Below are 18,097 nucleotides of genomic sequence, written 5' to 3' on the forward strand. Positions count from 1 at the left end.
AGGATTAATAATAAATTTGTTATAATAAAACTAAAACTAAAAAGTAATATATAGATTGATATAAAAAATATTTAAAGATAAATTAAAAAAAATGGTATTTTTTGAAAAGAAAAGGCAAGCATTGTCTAAAAAGAGTGAATTGTGAAAGTTTGTCCGAATTTGTTTCGTTTCCAATTCCATTTTTTCAATACCAATTCTTATTCTCAAGAGTCTAGAGAGAGAGAGAGAGAGAGAGAGAGAGAGAGAGATACAGAGAGACAGAGAAAGAGAGACACACGGTCGCCGCTATTGTTTATGTTTGGTTTTGAACATCAGCAGCAACAAAACATAGTCTCCTCAACTCTTCATATTTTTTTTCCAAGGTATTCTTTTCTGTTTTTCTTCTTTATTTTTTCAACTGCCCATTTTATTATTTTTATTTTACTGTTTGGTTTCTACCTCTTTTTATTCATTGGAATGGTAAAGTTTTCATCTTGATTGTTATCATGAACTTTATGGTTAGCTGTGATTTTTTATTTTTTTAATGATATTTAGTTTTTATATGAATTTTTAGGACTAACTATTAAACTTTGTTCATAAAGATATCAACTGGGTCAAGGAAAAATTAAAACTTTCTCAATGGGTTTTGGGGAGTTTTTTTTTTCAATCCAAAAGTTTGATAGAGATGAATGGCAATTTCAATATTCAATGAATGATGGATATTGGTGTCAAAATTTTCATGATTCAATTATCTCAGGTTATTATTATTATTAAGTCAAATATATGCACCGAAGCTTATGTTTAATGTTTATTTTCAATTTCTCTTTTTGAGTGTTCAAGGGATTTGTTTTAGTTGTTAGCTTAATGTATTCATTTGTTTTATCATATTGTAATTTTTTAACTGAATTTATCAGATTATAATTAGGAGTAGCATTGCTTCTGAATTAAGCCTTGGTGGAGTATATTGATTTTGAAGTTTGTAGAGTGGTGATTTAATGAGAGTATGAGTGGCACCATCAATAACACAATTAATTCAATCGAATGCTGTGAAGCTGGTATGCAGAAGAAAACTGTTTTTCAAGGATCTGGTCCTATCTTGAAGAAGACGAAACTATCGATATCGGCACATCAAGTTAAAGATAATAATGAAGCGTCGGAATGCCAAGACAAATTTGATGATATGCCTGATTGCCTCATACTTCATATTTTGTCGTTTATGGAAACCAAGGAAGCCGTTCGAACTTGTGTTTTGTCGAAAAGGTGGAGAAATCTTTGGACTTCAATTCTGTGCCTAAATTTCAACAGTAAATCGTTCCATCGGTTGGCTGATTTCAAAAAATTTGTTCTGTGGGTCCTTTCCCGTCGAGATTCGTCTCTTGTCAAAGTTCTTACGTACTGCCGCGCTAGTGTAGATTATGCTACAGATCAAAATCTATTTAACAAGGTCATTGATCATGCAACATCCCATGGCATCGAAGAAATCAGAATCAATCTTCGGGCGAAAATCTGTGGCAGCCCACCCGTCGACATACCTTTGTCATTGTTTAACTGCCAATCCTTGAAAAGGCTCGAGTTAAAAAATTGCCATCCTACAAATGTCTCGTTGCCTTTAACTTGCGAACCGATGAAGAAGTTGTTGCATTTGGAACATTTTACGGTCGATCCTGATAGAGCTGAATTTTCAAATTCATTTGCCTGTTTAGCAAATCTTTTCGGTTTTACAACATTGACAACTTTGAGTCTCAGCAACATGACACTGAGTTGTACAGGAATTGACTCTCTGAATCCATTTGTAAACTGTGTCAATTTAAAGAATCTGCACTTGAGTAAAATGAGCTTTAAGTCGGAATTAGTACCTAAGGATTTTGTGATATCAGCTCCGCGACTCAATCACTTGACTCTAACGTGCAACCGTTTTAAATGTAAAATTGTTGTTGCTGCACCACAGCTTATCAATTTCAGCTACTTATATTTTAGTCCTTGTGCCTTCTTTGAGTTTAGCATTCCTTCTTTGGATGACTTAACCTTTGATATCCGCGAACCAAATAATCAATCTGAAGAACCTCATCAGAGGCGGGGACAAATGACTTCACATGGTTCGATCAATATGATTCGGGGGCATCATGATACCAAACTATCTTTCTCTACAGCTGAGGTATGAAGAGATTTGAATTGTTTGTGAAGTGCAGTTTGGTTGTTTATAAAGCGAAAAAGTTTTAACCGATTTGTTTTTCAGGTTACCTGTGGGATTGCTGTCATGCCAGAGAAAGAAGAACGTTCATCGATTAGTAAATGGAAGTCACTGAACTTACATGCTGGATCAACATACAAAATATTCATTAACAACCTTGACCATATAACTGCATATTTCCGGCGTTTCTCTCAGAATGAAGACTTTGAGATTGTGACTGTTTAGAAGGTATTCATATATCTTGTCATCATATCCTTAAATATTACTGGTCATTTTTTGTTACTTTGAAGATAAGTTTTTAGAACTTATTTCCAGTTCAAACTATATTCTTTACTTAATAGCTAATCAGATATCACTATGAAATAACTTTTGGTGTAATGGTTGATTATTATTTGTAATCGGTGAATAACACTACTACTAAACATGATAGGAAGCTCTGAAGGAATTAGCTCAAAGAGTTGATGATATTTTTTGTTTGATTGAATTTGATCAAAAATAAAACTTCTCCTCAAAGTGCTTCCCCTTCACAAAGGGGTTTCCTTTTCTTACTAATAATAATTGCACATACTAAGGGTATGTTTTGATATACAACTTAATTAAGTGTTCATTGTATAAACACTTATGTATAAGCTATTTTTATGGTCAGAGAAAAAATACGGTCTAATTGTTATCATGTTAGTTATAAGTTGTTTTCACAAGTTAACTATAAAAGCTTATCGAGGTTAGCTGAAAATAGTTTATGGACATGTTATAAGTTGTTTTCATAAACTATCCCCAACATCCTGTCAAGTGCTTATTACCAGTAGATAAACTCAGATAAGTTGTTCATAAGTCAATCCAAACACAACCAATGTTCTTTTCAAATGCTATATCTAATATATGTGTGTGCGCGCACGCGCGCCCCTTTTCTAGTAACCACACCCTTTTATTCTAACCTTATAGGCTGCAAAACAATTTTGACTTTGAATACCTGAACAACCTCTTCAACTTTCACCTCATCCATAAAATTTGGAGTTGGAAAGTGACTAGTTTTGATACTTTTCCCATTCTGACAATTTGGTTTAAGGTTTAATTACTCTGAAGTTTTCTAAACTATTTGGAGAATTTTAAATAGGTCTATGTACTAAACACATGTCACTCGATCCCCTATGCCTTTCGCCATACCAATTTGTAATTAGGTCCCTAAATAATGAGACCCAAGGTTCCATACATGCATTTACTAAGCATGTTGAAGTATGATTATGCGTCTTCATTGTTATGCAAATCATCAATTCTTTTCTTTGTTTTTTATATGGTGTAGGTCAAAATCATTATTGAATGTTTTGTGCAAGTAAAATTTCCCCTCTATCTATGTGAAATCATTTCAATGTTCTTGTTTTGGGATACATGGTATTGTATATGCTATTCTTCTAATTAAAATCAATTGAAAGTAGTGGAATGAAACTTTTATTGTCGTAAAATTTATTGTGTGGAAAGTATGTTAGAATTTGTGTTGGGCCCTACACAACCCCCACTTATAAACACTTTGTCATATTTTATTGCATCCAATGTCGGGCTCTTAACACTCCCCTTTCACGTCCAAGACTGGACATCTAGACATGAGTGGTCCGATAGCGGTAATTTGATAGCAGGTGGCCTTATAGGAGTATTGCATTTCCCCCTGTCTTTGCTTGTTTTGAATATGTCATTATGATTTTCTTTATTTTTAGTTTTCATCCCATTTTCATTTACCGTTATACTTTTGTTGGTTACGCTCCTTTTTCTTCCAGTTACATCCAAATTGGCTACATGAACTCAATTTATGTATCATACGCGGACTTAATTTTACGCGAACTCAGTTCACCTTAGTAACCTATTTTGGTGTAACTAGAAAAAACAGGGGTGTGTTTAGCAAAAGTGTTGTTTTTAGTCTTTCTAAGGTTAGTGGTTCAGTTCAAACTTTGATTGTTTTTCTCATTTTTGAATGTAGATGAAGAATATTCTGCGGAGGAGATTTGGCTTATGCTTAGGTGAAAGTTTTAACCCAACACTTTTCCTTACACAAGTTGAGCAAGGACAAGAGCTTGGTTATATTTTGCATGAGAAAGTATTTGGATATACGCCTATATTTGGCAATTATAGAAATTAGATCACAATGAAATATAAATTTTTATACTTTTTGCCAAAACATTACTGGCTACTTTTTTATTTATCAAATTTATTTTATTTTGCAAAAATTTGTGGAGCAAAGGAGTTTAACTATTATATACAGACAATGTAAGTCGATTCTTTTTACAATTTTTTTTATTGCATTTCATTAAGAACCTTGCAGCACACTCTTTATTGATTAAAATTATTCATAATGTTCTTATCTAATTTATATGAAATTAACTTAATTTGGCGAGATCAATAAGAATTGCAACAAATAGAAAAGAATCCGTAGAGTGTTATTAGTATTGAAATAAAAAGAAAGCAACTCCTAGTAAAAAATTTACGGTTCAATTCCTAGATATCAACATACCACAAATTAACATTTATCATTAAAAAATCCACTTGGTCCATTCTCAAGTTTAGCATTCACACTCAACCTCCTATGACTATGAATAACCATGTTTATCTCAAAGCAAAAATATTTGAATAAAGTTTTTGTTTCCTATATTTACTCATTCACGATTTTGGGTTTCTTTATTCTAAATTCATGATTTTACAATTGAATTGATGACGTAAAAGATTTTTTAAGTGAGAATCAACTTATACCATGTCTAATAGAAAATGTGATTTTTTTTTTGTAATATAAATTATTTTATATTTATAAAAGTCTCAAATATATTGTCAGCATTACATTTAGATGAGTTTTATTTTTATTTTTATTATGTATTTCAATTGTTACTTTAAATTTGGATTTGGATTTTGTATATTATCTTTATGTACTCTAAAAAATCCTTTTTTTTTATAATGGAAAATTTTCATTTGAAGAGTTCTTAAAAAGTATCATTAGAAAATTTATTAGCAAAATAATGTTAATTTGTTAAAATTTCTATTATTCTCTTATTTTTCATTTATACACATAATCAAATGGTAACTCATTGTAAAGCAGAATGAGTAAGAAATGTGTCCAATATTTTAATTCATGTAATGTAAGTATGTAAACATGCAAAAAATGTCAGAAATTTCAACCAAACTTTAGTGTAGTCAATAGTAACAATGATAAGAAAACGAACAATGCAAAAAAGTAATTAACACACAATAATGATAATAGTGATGAGTGAAAAAAGAATTAATTAAGAGGTAGAAGCTTTTTAGACATGCAAGCTAATCAATGGATCAATCATGTTACTGTAAATTGTAGAAAAGTAAGGAAGGACTATTAACCATGAATGATGATATTAATTATTATAAAACATAAAGTAGACCTATCAATATCATTCTCTCTCTCCCTCTCTCTTTCAATATGCCTATGGATCTACTACATGTCTATCTGCATATACAAATGATACCCTCTTTTTACATGCTTGCTTTTTCTTCCCTTTTTTCTGCTTACTTTACAACAGAAAAAGGAGTATGAGTGTGTTTATAAGCAAAAGTTTATTATTATAGCCAAATATTTGAGTTCAGTTAAATTAAAGCATATTCTATTATATTTATATAAAATACAATACAATAGAAAAAGAAACGATTTTTCAGAGATTATAAGAAAGAGAACAGAGGAAAAAGACAGAAACAGCAACGTCAGAGTTATACCATAGCTAGTGTTCTTCTTTATTGCTTTTCTGGTTTCTAGTATTGTTGTTTTGGGTTACTCTCTCTCTCTTAGTTTCAACTTTGAAAAATTGGGTCTTCATTTTTTTTTTCATTATTAGTGTGGCAATCACATAATTTTCTTGGTGTATAAAAAAAAAACAATTTTTTTCTCTTGGGTTAGTACTAATTTCAAACAAGTAGTGGAAACAATTGAAGTTTAATACTTCAATATGATTTTGTAGTGGAAACAATTAATATTTTTTTCTCTCTCTCTCTCTACTTTTTTTCATTTTTGTTTTATCTGCTGGAGACAATAATTTCAAAGACTATTCATTCATGAGTTGTATATCATATTTTGCATCTTTAATCTGTTCTGATCTTTCTCTCACTACTCACTAGTTTCTGTCTGTGCTAAAGTTCACTTTTTTTTTTCTTTTCTGTTTTGGGTAACCCTTTTCTGCAGATCCCAGAAACAGCAAGACTTGTAGCATAAGAAAAAAAAAATCAGATCCATTGAACATGTTACTGTCTTAGGATTCAAAAAATTACTCCAAACATAGGAGAAAACATTAGTTGAAGAAAACATGTCTAATTTGACTTCTGCATCTGGTGAAGCGAGTGCTAATTCTTCAGCCAACATAATTGAAAACTTTTCTGCTCAACAAACTCAAACTCATGATGAAGCTCCTTCTAAGAAAAGGAGAAATCTTCCTGGCAATCCAGGTTTATTTTGTTAAGTTCTAGCATATTTTGTTTTTGGTATATTTAGTATACTTTAGATTCACAGTTAATTTGACTGAGTACATGTTTGGTTTCACGGTAAGACATATAAAATCTCGGTGAGTATAGTTTTTGCAAAATCACGGTACTTCATATAGATATTTTGACAATTCCATTGCAAAATATAATTTTTAAGAAAATCATACTAGCATAGTGATTATGTGAAACATGCATTTAACATGTGTTAGTTGTTTTGTTTTGTATTAATAATTTTAGACCCAGAAGCTGAAGTTATAGCTTTATCACCAAAGACACTTATGGCAACAAACAGATTCATTTGTGAGATCTGTAAGAAAGGATTTCAAAGAGAACAGAATCTTCAACTTCATAGAAGAGGACACAATTTACCATGGAAGTTGAAGCAAAGAACAAACAATGAGATAATTAGGAAGAAAGTTTATGTGTGTCCAGAAGCAACATGTGTGCACCATGAAGCATCAAGAGCCTTAGGAGACCTAACTGGTATCAAGAAGCACTTTTCAAGAAAGCACGGTGAGAAGAAGTGGAAATGTGAGAAATGCTCTAAGAAGTATGCAGTTCAATCAGATTGGAAAGCTCACTCAAAAACATGTGGTACAAGAGAATACAAATGTGACTGTGGAACCCTCTTCTCAAGGAGGGACAGTTTCATAACACACAGAGCTTTCTGTGATGCATTAGCAGAGGAAAGTTCAAATTCAAAGGGTTTGATGAATCAAGTTTTGCCATTAAAGAAAGAGCATGAAAATATAAACTTTTTAATAAGAGAACAAGAAATAGAAATACCCTGTTGGCTTGGTGAATCTTTAAGCATCCATGAAAACCCTAACCCTAGAAATACACTTCCATCATCATCATCATCTTCACCTCACATGTCAGCTACAGCATTGTTGCAGAAAGCAGCACAGATGGGTGCTAAAACCTCATCACAATCACAAACATTCATCAGTGGGACCCACCAACATGGTCACGTGTCTCTTGTTGACTTTGTCAAAAACAACAACAACAACATGGTAACCTCAAATGTTAATTTTGGTTTGAGTATGTGTGAAGAAGAAGAAGAAGAAATGATACTTAATGATCATCATGCTTTCATCATAAACTCTTTCACTTCCTTTAATGAGGATGCTTTTGCTGGGAATATTCTTAATTCAAAAAATGATAATGGAGGAAGTGATGGATTTACAAGAGATTTTTTGGGTCTTAAACCTCTATCTCATAGTGATATAGTACTTATGGAAAATTGCATCAAATCTTCTTCTTCTTCTTCTTCTCATCATCAACAAAAACCTTCTCAAGGTAATTAATTACTTTGGTCTTTTATTCTCTCAATCTTCCCTAAGGGAAGGAAGTACCTTCGAATATTCCCATTATTTTACAAATATGCATCACCTTCATTTTACTTATCTTTAAGTTTTAGAGTTTAAATCAAGATTATGCGGAGTTAAAATCAAAATCAAATATTATTAATAGTATAATGTGATTGATCGACACAATAAAACAAAACACTTCAGAGTGACATGTAAATAAATTAAATTATAAGTTATATAGTGCAATAATATGTGTTCATAATTCATAGAGTTAAATATTAGAAACCTAGCTAGTTGGTAATTGAACACAATCCCCGGTATTGATTATAATATTCTATCCATTATATTTTATCGTCTTCATACTAAATAAACAAAAAAATATATGCATTTACTGGTTTAAGATGTAAGTAAATTTAACTATTTTATGCTATTTAATTATTTCATTAGAGAAATTACATATTTGTTGATAGATAAATTTATTAATTAACATTCAATGCAAATTCCAGCCAACTAGCTCGTATACCTGGGACAAATTCTATTAGGCTTAAGTTTTTGCTTATAGTTCTTACAAAGAATGTTAATATTTTGTGTTTTTGATACTTGTTTGAATTAGTCGTGTAAAATAAATTTGATATCGTACTTTACGAATTAAAATCAATATGTCCACGAATTATAAGGATTAATTAAATTAACATAGATTTTGTCATAAATAAATAAATTAACATAGATAAACTATTATAGGACTAAAATCAAATGTATTTTTTGGAATTAAAGTCTACTAAATATTTTTTACAAATAAAAACCTAAAAACAAGTATATATGGAAAATGTCTTTGAGATATTATAACACAATATTTCATATATAGATAAAACCAAAAAACTGTTTATAAATTAAATATATAGATACAATGACTCTCATTGTTATGTATTTTATGTGCAAATTTTTTTATACTGTCATGATATTACAATTATTGATAAACACATTTTTAGACGTAATTATAATAAAAGTTAAATATTTTTAATTATTTAATAATTATAATTAATTGATAACATAAAAATTCTTTATATTATATTAATAATGTATATAAATTAACTAATTAAATTTTCTATACAGTATGTCTCATATACCGGGATGATAACTATTTCAATATATGAACATATGTTATTTTGTCATTTTATGGCAGTGACACCTGTCAAGTAATTTTAAGAAAACGTCTTGATTCTATGATGTGGTTAAAAATGAAATAGGAATCTATGACATAATACCAGAGTTGGGAATATATATATATAATTCAATTTTCATCACTTGGTAGTATTTCTTAATTTTTTATATATAGACAATAATTTTTTTTCCCATTTGGAGTGGAGTAGTGATACTTTCTTTTTAATTATAATAAATTGAGATTTGGCATAATATTCTTTTCTGACAAGAGTTTGTCTTATTGTAATTTTTGCCATTGGATTCAATTCAAGTTGTTAGTATGTCTGTCGTGATAGGAATAACATGTTCGGTCCTTATCACACTTTCTTTGTCTTCTTTATTTTGTATTTCATGTAGCTTTACAGATGTTAAAGAAACTAGACCCCTAGTTGTATTTTTTTCCTTCATATAACTCTACTTTCACAAGTCAAATAAAAATCAATAACATCAATTAAAATAATAATGTGATGTTGAATACTTCTTGTAATCTTGTGATTTCGTTTATAATATAACATTGAGCAATAATAACAACTTTTTATTTATTCAGTAACACATTTTTTGTTTGATGCAAGCTCTTCATTTCTTTATCTTATTTTTTGGTGCAATGGATCAATAGGGAAATTGGGATGGGATGGGATGGGCTTGGATTTAAAGCATTGGATTGTTTGTGATGGGAGGACACGTGGCAATGGTGTGCATGTTCGCTTGATTTAGGTTTAGATTTGTTGTTTGAGAGATGATAATTAGTGTTTTTTATATAATAAAATTACATTAAAGAGGTTACAACTAATACTCCAAACTCATTACAAACGAAAGTGTTGCAACAGTGCTAAGCAATTCGTCGGATTTACAAGCGAATATAAAGATTTGAGATAATGATTATTAAATGTTTTTAAAATTTGAATTAGACTCTACTTAGTTTCCATAAAATCGATATATAGATTGACACTATTTATAAGTATTTTGTCAAATCTTATATTTTTAACTTTTAACATAAATTTCTCAATGAACAAACTAGTAAATACTTTGTACAAATATGGTAATAAAAAAAATTAAGGAAGCATAAAGTCAAAAAATATAAAAATAGATAAGGAAGCATTTGTTAACGATGTTATCATGTGTATAAATAAGGAAACATTTGCTAACGTTGGTTCGACCTTGGTATACATGATCAATTCTTTAAATAAATACTCCTCTTTTAATTAGAAATATTTATAAAAAAATTAATCTATTAAAAAAAATATTTTGTTTACTTGTTGTAACATCTTAATTATTTAGTAGAATATTATGTTAGAATTCAAGTGTGATCGAATAGTTTGATATCGACTAAAAAAGGATTACATAAATAATATATATGAGTTGGGTTCTATATATTTTTTCACTACTCTAAGGTGGACAAAACACCACACAATTACATTACATGATAGAAATTAATGTAAGCTAATTTTGAAGGTATGGCACACCTCGAGACCAAGGCACTACAACCCCAACTAGATGCACCAGACACTAACTAAGCAAGAAATCAAACTAATAATAGCAAGCACCATGCATGGGGCATGGCTCTTCAGCACTTATAACATACGCAGGGACACAACACCAAGCTGATGACAACATATGGAACACCTTTTAATTATGCTCCCTTTTCGCTTCAAAAAACATTATATTCAATGTTTTAATATTTTGAGAGGATTTAATGTTTCGTTTTTTTTCTTCCAAATCATTAGCTTGTTATGTTGAAGAGTGAGAAGTGTGTTTCATTAGTTGATACTAGAGGTGTACAACTATAGAAAATGTATTTGTAGATGATTCACATTTAAAGGAGAGATCCATTCTTGGAATTAATTATGAATTATAAAATTTATTGTTTTGGTAGAGTTACTGTTTATTTAAAATTAATTCATTTTTATAAATTTCAAAAGTTTTGAGGTAAAAATATAAATATCAAAAGAAAAGTTGTTTAAAATGGAAACTTTTTAAAATTGGGCCAAAATGAAATTTTGAAAAAGTTGAAGGATTAATTTTGTAAATTTTAAAAAGTTGTTCATATCATTTCATGATCAATACAATATGAAACATGAAAATATTGAAGTGAGGTAAATGCCCCGCTAAGACTTGATAATTTTGTAAATTTTAAAAAGTTGTTCATATCATTTCATGATCAATACAATATGAAACATGAAAATATTGAAGTGAGGTAAATGCCCCGCTAAGACTTGAGCTTAGAGGTGTTAGAAGCAAACCGATGAACTCAAAGACCCAAATTAAATCAATTAAATCCATTTAATTTTTTTTTTTTTGAGTCTAAACCAAATCAATCAAGTTCAATATTTATTGGTTTGGGTATCAGTTTTACATCATTCAAAATCGATCACCTGAAATTCAAACCAGACTATTATATTTTATTATTATATCTATTATTTTATACTATATTATTATATTTATCTTAAAAAAATGTATTGTATTCATGTAGTTTTTTATAATTATATATTATCTTTTTTTATTGTAACTTATATACTTATTTTAATTGTATAAAAATTCTATGTGTTTGAATAAAAGTTAATTTATTTTATATTTTTAAAATATCAGTCCAATCGAACCAAACCAAGCCAATCAATTTTTTATCGATTTAGTTTGGTTCGTATTTCCCAAGTAAAAATTATCAAAACCAAATCAATTACTTTTTATTGGTTCAAATTTATTTTCTCTCAAAAACCAAACTAAACCGATTCGTTACCTCCTACTTGAACTACCTCATTTCTTTGCCTCCTTAGAGTTAACGAAAAATAAAAAAATAAAGAGAATTAATGTTTACTATCCTTGATGGTGGACCCAATATTAAACACACCGTCCCAACATTATTAAAAGGATCAGTTACTCGTTTGAGTGTAGCTCAAAGTCAACATTTTCAAGCTAAAGCTCATGGATCCAAAACTTTTTATATTGATATTACATGAAAATTAAACTCAATTAAAATTGCTTAAATTTATATTTGAAAAAAAATACATAATTAAATTCTTTCATTTTGAAAATTATTTAAATTTATCATCTAAACAAGATAATTTATATTAATGTATTTAAATTATCCTAAAAGGTTATAATTCTCTCATTCATACGTTTTTAAAGTTTTGGATGGAGATATGATATTAACTCATTACTGCTATTGGTGCTCTCCAAACTACAATTTCAAGGTCCACCTTCTTCAACCAAAACTTCAAGTTCAGTGTCACACTCACTTTTACCATCACCCTCAAACTTGTATTCATCAACACCAGTAACGATTTCCTCCTCAATAATTTGTCTCTTTTTTATTGTAGTCATTCTTATTATAATTGGAGTATCAATAAGATGCTCCACATGAGTTTCTATAATTTCATAACTTTTAATATCTCTAACAAATTGGATAACATCAACATTAGAGTTAAGAGGCTTCAATTCGTGAGTAAGTGAAAGCTTCACGTGTCTATATAATAAATATTTGATTTTTTTATAATCCAAAATTGTCACCTATTTTTTTATATCCATATACGACATTCAATCAACATTCCAATTTATTTCATCAATTTGACCTTGAACGTTCATTTTTCAATGATTATTTACAAACATGCCACAATGATATATTCTTAATCTAACATTTTGAACAATGGTTGGTCTATAAAAATCAACACTTGATTCCATAAAGCTACAAATAAACCCTAAACAAAATAACATAACATGCGCACAATCATTTTTTAACATAAATGGACTCAAAAAATATTTTTCAATACAACTACACAAAAATGTTCTTTAGTTTTTAATTCAACAACATTAACTAAAACTCTTACGGATTATGCTTTTAGGACTATTGAACTAGTATCTCTAATTTGTTTTATTTCCAAAATGTAAATATAAATGTACAAAAAAGTATTATAAAGAAAATAAAAGTAGTGCATTTAAAGTGTAAAACAACTTTATACTAATATCTTATCACAGTTCGCCACAATATCAACTAATTTAAAAATTATCTTATTTAAAAATTACATTGTGTGATGTATAAAACAATATGATTAAAATTAAACTATAATATAACATTATTAATTCCTTTCCTTTACACTCTATTATAAGTATATTAAAATACTGCTTTACATTATTAATACCTTTCCTTTACACTCTATTATAAGTATATTAATAATAACTAATTAAAATCAAAGTTAAATATGATATCCATATATATCACTACAATAGTTACCACATGTCCACATCAGGTAAAATGTTTAAAATTTTAAAAACTGAGGTCAAAATTGCAAAAATAAATAAATAAGGGAACTAAAATTAAGATAGATCAAAATTGCATTAAGCAATAATAATAATAATAACTTAAAGTTTGTATTGAAATAGTTTTAGCAGTTGGTGTGAATGAGAATCCGACTGAAGAACCCCAACGCCGGTGCTTCCATACCGCTGGCGATGGCAAAGAAGCGAAGTTCCAAAACTACCCTTCTTTTGATCTTCATCTCTTTCATTGCATTTTGTGCCTTTGTTCCTGTTTTCGCTCCTCTTCCTTCTCTTCCATCTCATTACCAACATGCCCATCATTCTCATCCCAATAAAGTACTTTCCTTTACTCTTTTTTTCTCTAAATTTGTTTCTGGGTATTGTCAATTAGCTCTCTATTTGATTTATCAACTCTCTGGTTGTTAATTAATTAATTTAATTAAAAGCTAAGCAAACTATTCTTTCTTGGTCAACGGAAATATATTAACTAGAAAAATAACAATGTTAAGTTTTTGCAATTTTGTTTAGGTTGTCTTCCTAAATTGGCAGAAGAGTTCAGCATGAAGTTATTGTAGTTGCTCTAAATAGTTTCCCTTGTTGAATGAGTAATATTTGTTAGTGAAAATGTGTTTAACTTTTAGCCGTTTTTATTGAAATTTAAAAAAAAACGAAGTTATCATCATATAAATACTGTTTTCAAGTTTGAGATATTTTGATCTGTAGATTTTTTATGTTTTACAACTGAGCTCCCTTGTGATTGTTTTAATCAGGTCAATAGGAAGTTTGAGATTGCAAATGATATGTTTTGGAAAGATGGTAAACCTTTTCGGATCATCGGTGGTGACTTGCATTACTTTCGAGTGCATCCAGAGGTATACATCTTGCTTACATCTCTTAATGTAGTGCAATGAATTTTTACAAATGTCCATAATTCATTCAAATCATAAAAGCATTGTAAATTGTAATCAATCACAATACTATTGCTTCTTCAATTTTAAATTTTATGCACTTACTCACCAACATTTTGAAGTGATGGGACATGAAGAAAAAGCTAATAGCGCATAAAAGCTATGCACTTAATTTTTATTTTTCTTTCAAATAGAACATTTATTTGTTAATTAGTTGGTGATGCCAGCCTGTTAATTTGCAAGTCATTAGTAGTCAATGTGTTTGGAAGTTTTTTTCCACATCAAGCCTTCATTAGAAATGATGGAAAATTTGCAATCAGTTTAGGCATAGTAGATCTGCGCACGAATTGCAACTTCTGTACTATATTCACCAATTTTAACTACTCTGATAGGAAATAGGCAATATGTAGAATAAAATGGTGACAATTTTGGGCATAGAAGAATGTTTTTGGAAAAGTTTTTGCTTGCAGACAAATCTTTCTATGGTTTCTCATTATAATTCAGACATAATAACTGTCATGTTAAAGTGGAAGTAGGACAAGAAAGTGGAGTTATCTGTCATTGCAATTGGCACCTCTTTTTAATCTTCCTTATTTTAAATGCTTTTTTATGGTGTTATCATTTTCTTTCTAATTTACAGTATTGGGAAGATAGACTGTTAAAAGCCAAGGCATTGGGCTTGAACACAATTCAGACATATGTACCTTGGAATCTGCATGAACCAACACCAGGAAATCTTGTTTTTGAGGGTATTGCAAATATTGAATCATTCCTCAACCTTTGTCACAAACTTGATCTCCTTGTGATGGTTCGAGCCGGACCATACATATGTGCAGGTTAGCTCTCCCATAACTTAAATACCTATCTTCTTGATGTTGATACTTTGTTAATAATGATGACCAAGAATTCAATATGATGATAGTTACAGTGATTTATTTCAGAGTGGGACTGGGGTGGTTTCCCAAGTTGGTTATATTCCATGAACCCATTGCCCAAACCCAGATCATCGGATCCTACTTTTCTTCAACTGGTATGCTTTCCTTATTATATCTTATGATAACATCAATCTACCTTGCAACCAACTTCACAATACTAATCTTGTGGTTGGATTTGTATTTTATGTTTTTTTATTCAAGATTTCTATCTCTTATATAGCTGCATTATTCTCTTTTTATGAGGGAGCCATACAATGCTCGTTATGAATTGCATTATATTAGCTTAATTAAACCATATAGTATACTAGTATTTGTTATTTATCTGAAAGGAAAATGTGATTTTTTTTTTGTGGCTTCACTGTAACAATGTCTGAGTGGTTTACATGGAATAGGTTAAACAAACCCTTATGATTATTATGCTGATAACTTTATGTAAACAATGCTAGATTGTGTATCTAAAAACTTAGATATTCATTAAACATCTACTTGCTTTAAAACATTTTCTTTACGTCCTTCTCCATTTTATACATTATTATCATTGAGGTTTGAACTTATTATAGTTTGGTATTTAAGGTTGAAAGTGTCAGAAAATAGGGTTTGATGCCCTTTTTGCCTTGATATTTCTCGGTATAAATAATCGTTACAACATTTATATCTAATAATTACAAATTAAGAGGATCAAATCAAATCCTGATTTGTCTAACTAATTTTAGAAAGACTGATAAATATAATTATACATTATTATTTATTTCCTGATTCACATCCCCCCTCAAATTGATGCGGCTGGTCAAGAAGCATCAATTTGCTAACTAGAAACTGATGGCGCGGGCGAGGAACAGCTTTGGTAAGAATGTCTGCAACTTGAAACTGAGTATTGATGTGAGGGATGGATATAATCTGATTATCATAGGCCTCACGGATAGAGTGACAATCTACTTCAATATGTTTGGTGCGCTCATGAAAAACAGGATTTGCAACAATTTGAATAGCACTTGTATTGTCGGCATAGAGAGACGTCGGCTCTGTTTGAGGGAATCCAAGTTCAGCCAAAAGACCACGAAGCCAAATTATCTCAGAACAAGCAGTAGACATAGCACGATATTCTGATTCTGTAGAGGATTTAGAGACTCTTGCTTGTTTCTTACTTTTCCATGATATCAGTGAAGAACCGAGAAACATGCACCAACCGGTGACTAATCGCCGAGTGTCGGGACACCCTGCCTAATCAGCATCACTATAGGCAATCAATTTGGGAATTGTGCCAATAGGAAAGAAGAGACCTCGTTGAGAGGTACCTAGCAAATAGCGAATTATGCGACGAACTGCTGCCAAGTGAAGGTGGCGAGGAGAGTGCATGAACTGACTTACTTGTTGAACAGCAAATGATATGTCAGGACGAGTAATTGTCAAATAATTAAGACTACCCACAAGTTGTCGATACAATAAGGGATCCGACAATAGATCACCCTCATCGCGGTGATATTTCACATTAACCTCAAGAGGAGTATCTACCGGATTAGCTGATTGTAGGCCCGCCATAGAAATAAGGTCTGTCGCATACTTATGTTGATGAAGAAATATACCCTTTGAGGTAGAATGAACCTCAAGGCCAAGGAAATACTGCAAGTTTCCAAGATCTTTCATATGAAATGCAGTTTGCAATTGATGTTTAAGTTCTTGGATAGATGCCTGGTCAGATCCAGTAATAACCATATCATCAACATAAAGGAGGAGTAGAACAATGCCTGTAGATGTGCGATGAATAAATAAAGAGGAGTCATGTTGACTCTGAATGAAGGAGAAACCAAGTAAAGTGGAACGAAATTTCTCATACCATGCTCTAGGTGCTTGTTTCAAACCATATAAAGAGCGTTTGAGCTTGCACACACCATGAGATGAAGAAAATAGACCTTGAGGAGGAGTCATATAAATATCTTCAGTGAGATCACCGTGAAGAAATGCATTCTTCACGTCCATTTGATAAAGAATCCACCCATTAGAAGCAGCTATAGAGAGTACAGTGCGAACAGTTGTCATTTTGGCTACCGGTGCAAATGTCTCATCATAATCAATTCCATATTCCTGTTTGTTTCCTAAGGCAACCAATCGAGCCTTGTACCGATTCAAGGACCCATCAGAATTCAATTTAATAGAATACACCCATTTACAACCTATGGGTTTAATATGAGGAGGACAAGAGACAATATCCCATGTGAAATTCTCTTGAAGAGCCTGAGGTTCCTCATTCATTGCTTTTATCCAGCGCACATCTTTAACAGCCTGTGAGTAACAAGTAGGAATAGATATGCTAGAGAGAGATGCAGACAAAGAAGCATGTGAGGAGTTATACCTGTCTGGTGAATATCTATCGGGTGCACGAGACGCTCTGCTAGAACGTCGTGGTGCAACCGCAACAGGATCAGGTGGCGGATCAGGGTCGAGAAGGGGGGTTATAACCTGTTGTTTGTGTTTTCTAACATATACATTTCCTGGTTTAAAACGTTCTATAGATTGAGGCATAGTAGAAAAATTGGGAAGAATAGCAATATCATTCATGGCATGAGAAAGACAGTGAAACATAAATTGATTATCAAAAAATGTTACGTTCCTAGAAATGCGAAAGCGCTGGTTAGAAACATCATAACACACAAAACCCTTATGAGAGTTACTATACCCCATAAATGCGCATTGAGCAGATTGCGCTCCAAGTTTATGTCTTTCAAATGGAGGTAGGTGAACAAAACACACACATCCAAAAGTATGTAAATCACTATAATCAGGCTGAATTTTAAAAAGACGAAAAAAAGGGGAGTCAAGATCAATAACTGTAGAAGGAAGACGATT

General features: G+C 30.8%; 3 protein-coding genes across 7 annotated transcripts in view; all 3 read left to right on the forward strand.

Moving 5' to 3' along the window:
* Positions 1-157: 157 nt before the first annotated feature.
* On the forward strand, positions 158-4,447 carry LOC101512339 (F-box/LRR-repeat protein At3g58980-like). Of its 3 annotated transcripts, none has more exons than XM_004486780.4 (4): positions 158-362; positions 905-2,134; positions 2,216-2,398; positions 4,140-4,447. In XM_004486780.4, exons 2-3 carry the CDS (start codon positions 983-985, stop codon positions 2,393-2,395), a joined length of 1,332 nt encoding a protein of 443 aa, XP_004486837.1. In that variant the 5' UTR covers positions 158-362; positions 905-982; the 3' UTR covers positions 2,396-2,398; positions 4,140-4,447. The 3 variants fall into 3 exon arrangements, with proteins under 3 accessions (XP_004486837.1, XP_004486836.1, XP_073223170.1); XM_004486779.4 differs by having other exon boundaries at positions 159-362; positions 894-2,134; XM_073367069.1 differs by lacking the exon at positions 158-362 and adding an exon at positions 582-736 and having other exon boundaries at positions 894-2,134.
* Positions 4,448-5,590: 1,143 nt separating this feature from the next.
* LOC101511798 (protein indeterminate-domain 7-like) lies at positions 5,591-10,949 on the forward strand. Of its 2 annotated transcripts, none has more exons than XM_027331523.2 (3): positions 5,591-6,613; positions 6,887-7,948; positions 9,776-9,888. In XM_027331523.2, the coding sequence occupies exons 1-3, from the start codon at positions 6,475-6,477 to the stop codon at positions 9,871-9,873; spliced, it is 1,299 nt and encodes a 432-aa protein (XP_027187324.2). In that variant the 5' UTR covers positions 5,591-6,474; the 3' UTR covers positions 9,874-9,888. The 2 variants fall into 2 exon arrangements, with proteins under 2 accessions (XP_027187324.2, XP_073223174.1); XM_073367073.1 differs by lacking the exon at positions 9,776-9,888 and adding an exon at positions 10,612-10,949 and having other exon boundaries at positions 5,592-6,613.
* Positions 10,950-13,514: 2,565 nt separating this feature from the next.
* The window catches only part of LOC101511475 (beta-galactosidase 17), a 13,604-nt gene continuing 9,021 nt past the window's right edge, over positions 13,515-18,097 (forward strand). The window contains exons 1-4 of one of the 2 annotated variants that reach the window (XM_004486776.4): positions 13,515-13,746; positions 14,181-14,282; positions 14,959-15,154; positions 15,260-15,348. In XM_004486776.4, coding sequence (XP_004486833.1) covers positions 13,552-13,746; positions 14,181-14,282; positions 14,959-15,154; positions 15,260-15,348 — 582 coding nt within the window. In that variant the 5' untranslated portion in view covers positions 13,515-13,551. Of the gene's footprint in view, positions 13,747-14,180; positions 14,283-14,958; positions 15,155-15,246; positions 15,349-18,097 lie in introns of those variants that run through there. The other variant, XM_027331522.2, reaches the window with a different exon arrangement.

This window comes from Cicer arietinum, chromosome 1 (assembly GCF_000331145.2).
Source record: "Cicer arietinum cultivar CDC Frontier isolate Library 1 chromosome 1, Cicar.CDCFrontier_v2.0, whole genome shotgun sequence".
Taxonomy (NCBI): domain Eukaryota; kingdom Viridiplantae; phylum Streptophyta; class Magnoliopsida; order Fabales; family Fabaceae; genus Cicer; species Cicer arietinum.